The sequence below is a fragment of the Streptopelia decaocto genome (genome assembly GCF_964273445.1).
Source record: "Streptopelia decaocto genome assembly, chromosome: 2".
In the NCBI taxonomy this organism is placed as follows: Eukaryota; Metazoa; Chordata; class Aves; order Columbiformes; family Columbidae; genus Streptopelia; species Streptopelia decaocto.
The window spans coordinates 154,087,752-154,099,544 of NC_138655.1; the positions used below are offsets into that span (position 1 = coordinate 154,087,752).

Sequence of the window (11,793 nt, forward strand, 5' to 3'; positions counted from 1 at the left end):
TAAATAGGAAGACATTTTCAGGGTCTTTTCTAGAGGACACAACCTGATAATGTCATCAAATTATGACCAGATTCTGAGGTAGCAACATGGTATGTCTGTTACCCTTTAAGAATGAGATTCAGTGTAATGATGCACATAGCAATAGCTTATTTATGTTACATATGTGAAGCCTTAAATAAGTCCAGAATTTTACCTCAGAATATCTGTGTTGGTATAATTAATATATAACACTGTTTCAAGTTCATGTGTCATTATCCCAGTAAAGGTATTTATCACTAGAAATACAGTGCTAAAACACACAGTGCTGAATCCTGCCCCAATAGCTGGGTGAGCACACACAAAAACATCCTCTCCAAAGTGGGACATCAGGAAAAGCTGCACCTGCAGTAAGTACATCCACATGACAAAAATCCCAGATGGAAGGAAAGAGCCTGATATAAAAAGTATGGTATTTATTTTAAATTAATCTTCAAAGTACAAGGATACGGCTGTGTCCTGGGGCTCTCACTGCAGATAAGGAAACAAAACTCTGGACTCCCATTGACAGCTCGCTATCCAACTCTGCAAGTCAAAGAAATAAACTACACCAAAGTCCCTTTAACAACAGTGTAATTACATTTATCAAAGTCTGTATAATTGTAGCTACTCTGGCAGCTGTATTGATGCTATTTGACCTACTGAAACCCATTCCTTGTAGCCAACTCGGCACAAACTCTGTGTTTAGTCCAACCACAGACAGTCCTACCTGTGCAAAGACGCTGCAGACAGACAGACAGGCAGTTGCTTGGAAGAAGCTGCTGTTTGAGGAACTGGTGAAACTGAAGTTAAGGGATGATGCCTAAAAGAGAGAATTATTCCAGTTGTGCTGGGTGTTTCCCTGTGAGATACACGCAGGGTTTGCCATGACATCATAACTTCAGTGCAAGCATCATTAAGTGAAATTATATGGACCCATGTAATATAGCAGATCAGATTTTCATCATATTCTCCTCTTGACCATAAAACAAAGAAGTTCCACTGAGGAGACCCAAGTCAGACTTAGATCAACCCAGTGTTTGGCACTATCTGAACAGAAACTCAGAGGCCTGAAAAACAAAGGCTCTGCATGAAGATATGCAGAAAACTGCTGATTCCCCTGTTTTAAGACCAATAAAGGCAATTCCTGTTTGCTTCAGCTTCCTAGCTGCTAGTACAGTATCCATCTTCTTGGCCTAAGAAAAGTAGTTGAAAATATCCAGAGGAGTACTTAAGATACATATAAATGTGTATAAGTTTGTGTGTATATTTATTTCTAAGAGAAAAAAAAAACACCTTTCAGGTGTTCAGCTTGACCAGAAATCAGCCCCAAAGCAGAGCAAGAAGGGTCGCAGGAAGGGGTAGTAAAACATTTCCAAAAGAGAACTTTACTTGATAGAAGACTGACATTAAAATTAATGATCGACCTCTCTCTGTTTGATGTACTTGCTTCCTAATGGAACGTTCATCTGTCAAAATACCTTAACAAAAATCTCTCAGTTAACTCTTCTGAGAAGCTCAGTTGTATTAATACATAGAGAAATAATTTGGTCCCCACATCTTTGGCCCTTTGTCCAACAGTAATAGGTGTACGTTCAATGTCCATCCTTTCCTATGCAAACCTGCAGATGTGCCTTTTTGGACACCGGACTTCTTTCACCAGTGATTTTGCAAAACGGGTGGCCCCTTAAGCTGCATGTTGTTGGACAGAGTCCTTTGCTCAGGTTAAATTTGATTCCGAGGAGGTGAAAATTTCCACCCTGGACTGGAATCACTTGGGGGTTCGGGGCATCGCAGGTCTCCCAGAGCACCCTCCGTGGGGTGTGGGGTCCCTGTGCCAGCTGAGGTGACCTCAGCTCTGCCGCCCTGGGGGCTGTGTCTGCTCTTCCCTGGTGTGGGAGATGCAATTATGAAGAAGAGCTCAGGGTCTGGTTTCAACTGTAATTGCTTGCAGAGGTGCTGATATATGCAGCCAGACAGACAACCTCCTCTCTCCATGTAAATACACTAGAACTGTAGCTTAAAACACTGTTAAGCCTGAAATAAAACAGAGTTGAGGAGACTTGGAGACTATTTCTATTTTAAATTTAAAAAAAAAAAAAAAAAAAAAGTGATAAGGAGCTCCCTTAGTTCTTCTGCCTCCAGAAATGCACAAGAAGTGTCCCCAAATAGGTAAGCTCTTTATTTCCTAGTTCTTCACAAAGCAAAAGACATTCTCAGCATGGACACTGGAGGAAGAGGACCCACACCTGCTCTGTCTGGGAGCAGATTTGCCCACAGTAGATAAAGCTGAATGGTATGCAGCAGAGAGATTGCTACAAAAAAAGCAAAAAAGAACAGGAAAAAACCCTGAAACAGCCTCATAGGCCGCCCCAGACATCTCTAGCAATATCTTGCACAGCTATCAGGTGAAGCGGTTCTGCTTCCCTGCAGTCAAATTGGTCCACTTTTTGCTATCAGTATTGTGAGATTTTAATAGTAAATCCTCAGTGCTGACCATCATCTCCCCAGTGAGTGAAGGGAAGTGATAGCAGGTGCTTTATGGTTGGCTTTTCCCTTCCTCCTCCTCCCTCCAGCATCTCTATTGTCCGCATCATGTCCTTCCCTGCCAGAGTGCTTAACTTCACACCTATTCGACAGCTTTCCACACAGGCACCAAACCCTTACAAAGACAACAGATGTTTTCTTCATCATCACCTTTAAAGAAATTCTTAATAAAAGCTGAGATTAAAAGAATTATCTTATAAATTGCTCTGCAGCACTAGACAAACAGCCTTCACACTCCAAAGGTAAAAGCCTTATTTCAAGAAAGCAAGCACTCTGATGGCAAGACGCAGACCGTTATCGATTGCTGGTCCCATAAATCACATTTATTTTCCAAATAATAGGAAGATTCATTGTTTTCTGCCAGCCATTGTCACCTGGTAATAGCAGCCAGTCAAAGCAACAGTAATTTTCACACCATAAAAACAGTATCAAGCCTGTTCACTGAGTAGGATGAATGTTATTGATCCGGGTGGGGGGGAGGAAAAAAACAAACAAACCTATAAAAACAAGAGACAAAAGCAAAGAAATTAAGTCATGATGTATTGTGTGTGTAATGAAAGGCCTGTTAACATTTCCATTATTCAGCTTCCCTCCCCAGATGCCTCCTCTGAAGCATTTACAGCCCCACTAGGAAACCTTCTCCTCAAAGCAGGGCTACAAGGGGTTAATGGTGTGAGACGGACACTTTAGAGAAGGGGAGTTCAAACCATCCTATAAAAATGATGAGAAAGGTCCTACCCTGGCCTCTGTTTATTGACACAGCAAAAGCCCCAGAGCATTTAACTGAATTGATTTTTCTTTCTGCTGCAGAGGGACGGGGCTACAGGAACTGCCCAGGAGTCGCAGTCAGGAGGAGCCACAGAGCCGTGGAAAAGGAGACACATGTACCTGCCCGAATCTGTCACCTGTGTGAGGGGCTGGAAACCACAGCCCTCCTGCTGGGTCCACTCATAGACCAAATAACTAGCACAAGAAGAAAAGCTGAACATATGGATCCTTATTCTCAAAATTTACCTAAACTTTTACATTAAAAAAAAACAACTCATCCACCATCACCATAAGCAGATTGTGTACACCGTACCCTTCCAGACTGCCCCGCTGAGTGGCTGTTTGCTTGTGCAGCCTTGGCAAACCCATGGGCATTTCAGGGGGAGGCAAAGCAGTTGGCTGAAGGTCTCACCAGACCAGTGGTGGAGAGGGACTGAGACCTGTGGACCTCCTCCAATTCCATCACCTGCATCCCGCAGACACAATTTCATACCCAGAGCTGGTGTGATGTCCTGAAGGGTCCTGTGTGCTTCTTCTTAATGACCATCAGCAACACAGCCATCAGTAATGGAAATGAAAAGTCTACCTTGTAAACCCTTTGAGTTTTTCTGCCTGTGTCTGGGCATCTGTCACTCTCTGGATCAAATTCAGAAGTACAGGGACAGTCTTTAATCTCCTGACTTTCTAAATTACACCCTCATATTCTCAGTTCTACAGCAGCGACCAGCAATGCCATCGTCACCCTCTTCTACTCAATACCAGCAGAAAGTAGCCCCAAAATAAAGACAATCATCTCACAAACTTCCCCTCTGCCAAGAGAGACAGTCTTGTCCTAATGACTCAAGTTTTTGAGCAAGGTCAGCCCTTGCTAACGAGAGACTGATGACTTTTCTGGATGGAAAATAGATTCTGAGGTAGCTCATTGTTAGCAACTTAAACAAAACATTACTAAACCGCAGACCTAAACCTATCTGCTAACTATCCCAGGAAAAACTTTGTAATTTCTGCATGAACCAGCAATTGTTTCATAATTGGGCTGGTAAAAACACCTAGAGCTCTCTAGCTTTCTCAGCTGACACATCACAATAAAACATGATGTGAGGTGAGTCATTACCATCATGTTCTATCACATCCCATCTCCTAATGCAACCTGAGACTTGCATTACACATGAGCTGAACAATATTTTCCTAAGTATTCATGATAGAAAAAATCTGTGGTTCCAAGGGACGTCATTTTGTTGATTAAAAAACTGCCACCATCAAACCTGAATCCTGCTGAGAAAAATGAGGCCATGGGCTCAGGTGCACCCAAAACAATCTTCCTGCAAACCGCAGCAGCACTGTCTGCTGGAGGAGAGGTACAGTGAGCAGAGGTTACCTGTGTAGGCACTCAGATCAAAAACCCATTGGACAAAATCATATTTAAAGTGGAGCTGGATCTGAACCAGAACTGCAGAGCCAGACACACAGAGCTTTGGCAAATCCTGACACAGCGTTTTGGGGGGTTGGATCAATGGGCCAGTTTTGACTTTGCATTTAAGAGTCAGTGTCTGATGTGATGCACCCTCCCATCTCCCTGGATCCTCCCTACTGGTGTTTCCTCATAACTAATGACCCAGTCATTTAAGATTTCCCAAATGACGTCAGCGACCCTAAAACCCAGTAAGCAAACACTTGCATACAGCTGTCCCTGCACAAAAGATGCTGAGAGCAATAGGGAAATCACAGATTGCTACACACAGAAATACCAGCCGCACGTTGGAAAAAAAGGGGTTGGAAATGCAGATGTTGTTGTGCTGCCCTGGGCAGCGCTGCAGAAACCCGGGATGCGTGGAGCCGCAGTGCCCGCATCTCCAAGCACTGCCTGGAGGGATGTGTCACACCAGGAGCAAAGTCTCTTCCTGAGGTCACCGGACCCGTCTCTCTGGTTAGCAGGGATCATACAGCCGACAGCGGTTCTCCGTGGGAACAGGAAAACTGACAGTGGTAACACCAGGTGCTTCCTAAAATAAAACGCTTACTCCACAGTCTGTGTCCTGCCAGCCAAGCAGAGTTAGAGACAGCCCGAGGAACAACAAGCGGCGGCAGGAGCTGTGCCTGAGTCAGGAGGTGCATGTCCCATCACCCACCAAGGAATGTCCCATGACGCGATTTCGTCTGAGGGGGCGGGAAGGAGGGTGAAGGTGTGTGGGACCACGCTCTGGAGATACCATCACTGCCATGAGCTCATGCGTTCTCATTCCAGAGCCCGTGAGAGCCTGGTGGGACCGAGGGCATCGGAGCTGAGTCTCAAATATGGGTCTGCTTTTTCTGTGTCCTGGGCTCTGCACGGCCTTTTTCTCATTCTGTCAGACTGATAACGGGTTATTAGCAAGTTGCTCAAATGCTCATCATGCTCATCTGAGTGGTCATTACAATTTAAGAAGCTGAGTGACAGGTGCTGTGAGTGACAATGTGCTTTCCTAACCTACCTGAGAGGGTGATCAAGGGCAGGAAACGGCTTTTCTGTGAGGAATGGTTCAATATGCTGGACCTCTTGAGCCATAAAAGAGTTAACTGAACGCTGATGTGAACAAAATGTGTAAAACCACGATTGGCACAGAAAAGGTGAATAAGGATGTGCTGTTCACTGTCTGGTCCAATGTCAGGAGGGAGGAGGAAAGGAAAATAAAAGAAGCTCGCAAGAGAGGGGTTTAAAACACAGGGGATATCTCTTTACCCAACAGTCAGGTGAGGAATCCCTTGCCATAGGACACTGGGTGCTGAGCAATTTTCAAGGTTAACAGGCAATCAAAAAAGTCAGTGTAAAAAAATACCGGGCAACAGAAAGACCATTTCTGGATTCAGGAGCCTCTGACCCACAAAGTGCCGTGGTTGGGAAAACACTCTGGTGAGGTGTAATTACATGCTGAGCCTGTTCCTGTGCTCTCCCCTCGGCATCCATCGTTAGTCTCCATCAAAGACAGGACAGTGGGCCAGGTAGCTGACAAATCATTTTTATGGGTATAAAGCGTGACTCACAGCACAGGGAAGGCTCTAGCGCTGGTTACCTCCTTGCTTGGAATCCTGAAGCAGTAAAACTCATGTTGTCACACCACCACCAGTGTGGCAGGTTGTGGCTTGCATCTGCTGCCAAGATATCATCGTGTACCTTTGGTGATTGTCCCTTCCCGGAGCCGTGGGAAGCGGCAGCTCAGTGCTCCTCAATGGCTCCTTTTGCTCCTTTCCTTGCCCAGCTCCAAGCGTGCAGTCTGTTAAAGGAGCTCCAACCTGTCTCTTGGTTTCACACAGCAATATGTAATCAGCACTGCTCAGCTTAACATATTACAGCCTCCAAAGATGTCACACATTGGGACTCCAAAAATCAGGCAGAAACATTTATTTCATAAGTTTCAACCTGATACATTTAAGAGGCATATTTTCCTACTGGCTTTGGAGTGATCTACCATTTTGCCCTGTTATCTTTCACCTTAGAAACCTGGAAGTAACTTTTGCTTTTTAAGTTAAAGAAATTTTCCCAACTGTAACTCTCTAATATTGAGATAATGTAAAAAAAACCACTTATCATAAGACTTCATTAACTTGTAACCACCAGCAGCCTAAAGAACAAGCAACACATTCTGCATTGACTGAAGGATGAGCTCTTCCCAAACAAGGGATGGAAAAAATTATGCATCCTGTTTAAGTAGAAAGGTGTATGTGCATGCCAATGGAAACAGGCATTGAAGAGATGCAATTAAACATCCAGCCAGCGCAGTGAGGTCCTGTTCCCTCCTTGGAGACATCCTAGAAAATCTGTGATCACTTCCAGGCGGATATGGAGACTTCTCCCTGAAATCAAAGCATCCAGACTCGCTAAGAGAGCATGTGTTTTGAGCTTCCTCTCACACTCACCTCTTGCTTTTGGGGCTGGCTTTGCAGTGACAACATGAGGCCTCCTGGAAGAGTCGGAAGGAAAGTCTGGGATACTTGATGCTGTAGTTCAAGATGTGACAAATGACATGAGTAGTGTCTGCTGGTTGTGATGACAGCAGCGAGGTAACCTACCCACTTGGAAATGTCATCTCATGTCAGCTCAGCCACTTTGGAAGTGCAGCTCCTGCCATCAGCAGTTAACAGCTGGTGGCCAAGATGGCACCAACACGGTACTTAATGAACCTGACACTTCCCAACACCCCACCTAATCCTTTTGGGCTAGAAAAAACTTGTGAGAAGTCCAAGTGTGCTGACACAGGGCAGCTGAATTTATCACAGTTTCAAATATGAACATTTATTAAAATTGAGTGTCTGTCTATGGCTTTAAGTGCCCTGGTTTAATTCTTATCAGTGGAGAGGAAAATTCTCTTGCCTTGCCTGGTTTTCAGTGCTACAGGTAGCGATGAGCAAAGTTTCACAAATAGTGATAAAAAGACCAGATTCTGGTCATTGGGAAGAGAATATACCTAACCATGGGCAATTGTACCACCCCCAAAAAATATGTGACTTATAGGGGAGTAAGGTGCTCCCCAGGCAAGGTAACACGAGAGAGCACTAACATTTGAGTTAAGTTTGGACATAAAGGAGCAGGACTGCACACAAAGGAAGAGAACTGAGATCTGAAATGCAGGAAGAACTAACCTGAGCATCCCAGGCATAAACAATCCGGTGCAACTGGCACACAAAATGCAGGAAAAAAAATGGAATCAATACATTTCTGTATAGGCAGAATAAAACATTGACATTCAATATAGTAACAAGCTAATCCCACCACTTGACAGGCACCAGTTTGGTGGCACATGTCTTGGAACATTCCTGAAGAACAAGGGGGCACAAGTCACACACATTTCAGACGTGTTTGGGAAAACAGGCAGTTTGGTGCTTCCCTAATGATCATTATACATTTTCCAGGTATCTGACTCTCTTCTTTTCAAAATAAGCATCTTTTCAGTGTGTTATTTCAACAAATACATACAAAGTATCATGAGATTATTCTGAATTTTGGGAAAAAAAGCAAGTCTCTGTAAAGGCAGCCAAGCTGGAAGAGAAAAATTGAGTTTTGTATTGCATCTAGAAGTAGGATTTACAGGTCTGCAAGCTGCCCACAGAGGTGAGCAGCAGCACAGAGCAGAGACTGGGTAAAAACCTGAAAAATACGTTTTTATCATTTTAACACCTGCGTTCTCTAAGATCATTTATTTGGGATCAAAGTCTCGCCAAACCTTAGTTCAAAGAGCAGGTGGTGCACATCTCAGAAACGTGTGGAAAAACAACTGAATTCAAACCATTTTTGTAGTGGCAGCTTCCAAGTGAGGAACAGGAACCTGTATCTAGCAGTATTTTGTTTGTTTGTGATTACGTCCCACTATCTTAAGATAAAATTGGTTTGTTTTCAGTGTATCATTTTAATTATGCTGTTACCCAACTATTCTCTACTGTAATAACTTAATTTCCTCATGGGATACATTTTGGGTCTCTGAGCCCAGGTATCTGCTCTGTAAAGAATCATTTTGCAATACGTTTCATAAACCACGTCAGGTCTGTATTCAAACTAGCTCTGCTTCTGTCCTCAGCTCTTCCACAGAAGTGTTGTAGGATGGTCAGCAATCTTTTCCCAGCTTTCACAATACATTTATTCATCACAGCCACTCTTGGGCCAGCATCATCTGTTATCAGTTGTGGTGTCTCACGCCCACCTGCATTTTTCTTGCCCCAACACATACTTTAAGTAACCACATCATCACGCAGTCCTCACCTTCAGCAGACGGATGCCATGGGATACCAGACGTCACATACATGCCTGCTCGTACATACGTGGCAGACGCGGCGCCACGTCCAGGCTGTCCTGCAAGCGGTATAGCCGCACGAGCACAGTGCTACCCCCAGCCCTGCTCCACGCTGCTCAGTTAAGCAGTGACCCTTCAGCTAAAATCCAGGAGGAAAAAACAAGAACAACAAGAAAAAAATCCAGAATCCAGGCTGAGAAGGAAGGAATTAGACTCAATGGCCATGGGCCCACATTTCTTAATTTCTGGGCAAGCTTAGGCAGATACAAGGTAGTTACAGGAAAGATTATTCCAGTTGTTCCCTCCTCAGGGGCCTCTGTGTTTCCCAGGAGTTTCTCCCCATGGGGTGTAGGAGCCCAGCCCCAAGCACACCAGCACCCTCCTGGTGGGACAAGCATGCCCTTGGTGAGACAGACTTCCTCACTAATTTAGAGCCTACCTTCAAGTCTCCTAACTAATTAATGCTCTGTCCTCCTCCTAGCACAGGGATCAGAGTCCAGAAGATATTTATGTACCCAAATCCAGGTCTGCTCTAACTCTTGGAGGCACATTCCTGATCCGGAGCCACCCTGTCCGATGACGTGAGGCTGCTCCCCGCAGGGGGACAGCGCAGAGGAGACCAGCTCTACACGGGCATCACCTCTCCCTTCTTCCACCTCCCCTGCTTTTCCAAAGCATTCACCATTTCCCAAGAAATAAGGAACACTAAGAGCTTAAAATTGGCATATGTACTGGGGGGACTTCTCCCACATATGGAAAGTGTACAAAATCCGATGCAATTCAAAGTGTTGTGTATTGTTGAGGATGAATGTTCCTTGCACGGCAAATGTGCAAGCTCTGTTTGAGGTATATTTCTTATAGTCATGTTTCCAGCCAGAAAGAAACCTCATTTTCCAGTATCAGCCATTTGACACAGGGACTGTATCAACTCGCTCATGGATTTAGCAAAAGGAATAACTCCGTATGCTTGTGGGCGTTCTGTGAATGTCAACTCTCTCCCCTGTGCTTACAGCCTAAACTTTAAGTGAAACTAAACATGACTAAGTGATGCCAGCTCTAGTCTACAGTACAGTGCAAGAGGACAAAGTATAAAGGATAATTTTCTTTATTTTAAAATATTAGTAACACTGCACAAAACAAAAATGTGGTACTTAAGTGACAGAAAACTGGTACTCAGTCTTATTTCATATTAACTATAATTTAAATACCCTAACAGAGTTCACATATGGTTATATGTTTGCATAGAGTTACATAGGGTAATGTAAGCATTTGAAGCTAAACTGTTCAGATACCAGAGACACCAGAATTTGTTATATCAAACTATGCTAGAATACAGGCTTGATTTTTGTGTTTAGCTCCTTCCTTACACCATTATGTGCATTCCTACATCTTTTAAACGTTAGGATGAGTAAGTTTCTCCAGGAACGTGGACTTTCAATATTGCCAGGTTTAAGTCTGTTACAGCAACAATATATTGGCAAAAGGAAGACAAACAAAACAAAACCATAAGCTGCTAACTCCTATCTGGAGGTTAAAAAGAGGAGGCGACATACTGACAAGAAACATGCAGGTATTATAAATGCTTAAGGCAACAGAAGGGCTCTGTACAAACTAACAGGTTAAGAGAAGCAATGTGTCATGCACATGAGACAAGTATGGGAAGCAAGGAAGTAATCTTGCCAAAAAAATAATATTTCTTTTACACTGAAAACATCTTTTCAGGCTAAAAAAAAATTAGTCCTGCAATAAAACTGATGCGAAATGCTGTCATACATAAAGGTGTAAGTTCTTTGCGGAAACAACTTGATAAAATCTTATACAGATGCTGAAAAAACGTTATCTAAAACCTACTCAGCAGAAACAAAGAGCAGTTTTAAAGTAGCACTTAGATCATTTGTCTCTAGGTTCTGAAAATAACCTTTTAAAATAAGGAATGATTTCACTAAATGATTCATCAGGAGTCAACTATGCTTATGGAAATCAGTAGGAGTGTTTACAGGAGACCATCATTACACCAAGTTTCTTAAAATCAGAGTATATAACTTCATGACACAATTTAAAATGAAGGAACTTTTCAATAGCTGGGACAAATGTTTGCTGCCCAGCTCAGGAAAAAAAACCCCAACCGTAAAAGTCACTTATTAAGCTTGCATAAATTACCCTAAAAGAGCTCATGCCTCAATCCCATTCCCAATGACATGAGCCAATAGGACTCTTCTTTCAACAGGCTTGATGTTGATGCCAGAGTGAGCAAAGAAACAGGCATTTGCACAACCCTTTATATCCTACAAGACAAATAAACAAACACTAGACTAGAGTCGTTTTAGTCCCAGGGAAGGAAGAGGTAAGAAATTCTGCAACACTTTCCCATCTTCAAACGTAACACACTTCTAACCAAGATCAGCCTCATTCGAATTCCCTAACCTGACTGGCAAGAAAGCCACTCCGTGAAACTAAAAAGAATAACATAGTGCAATTTTAGTACAGTTTTAAACATGAGTCACTTCCTTGCTAGCAGTGTGAACAATCAAAAAATATACACAAAAGAGGTGTGCTCAAATATAACATTAAGTCGTCATTATTATAAAGGTATTGGCATGGCAAAGAAGTCCGTTTTAGTAACTCCCTTTGGTTGACTTCTTCTTCTTCTGTTCCTCTCTCTGCTTCTGCTTCCTCCTCTTGCTGCCTTCTTTGTATCCTG

At 43.3% G+C, this 11,793-nt stretch overlaps 1 protein-coding gene across 1 annotated transcript in view; it reads right to left on the minus strand.

Moving 5' to 3' along the window:
* Positions 1-10,181: 10,181 nt before the first annotated feature.
* DNAJB6 (DnaJ heat shock protein family (Hsp40) member B6) overlaps positions 10,182-11,793 on the minus strand; it is a 63,252-nt gene continuing 61,640 nt past the window's right edge. The window contains exon 10 of the mRNA XM_082046756.1: positions 10,182-11,790. Coding sequence (XP_081902882.1) covers positions 11,708-11,790 — 83 coding nt within the window. The 3' untranslated portion in view covers positions 10,182-11,707. The remainder of the gene's footprint in view (positions 11,791-11,793) is intronic.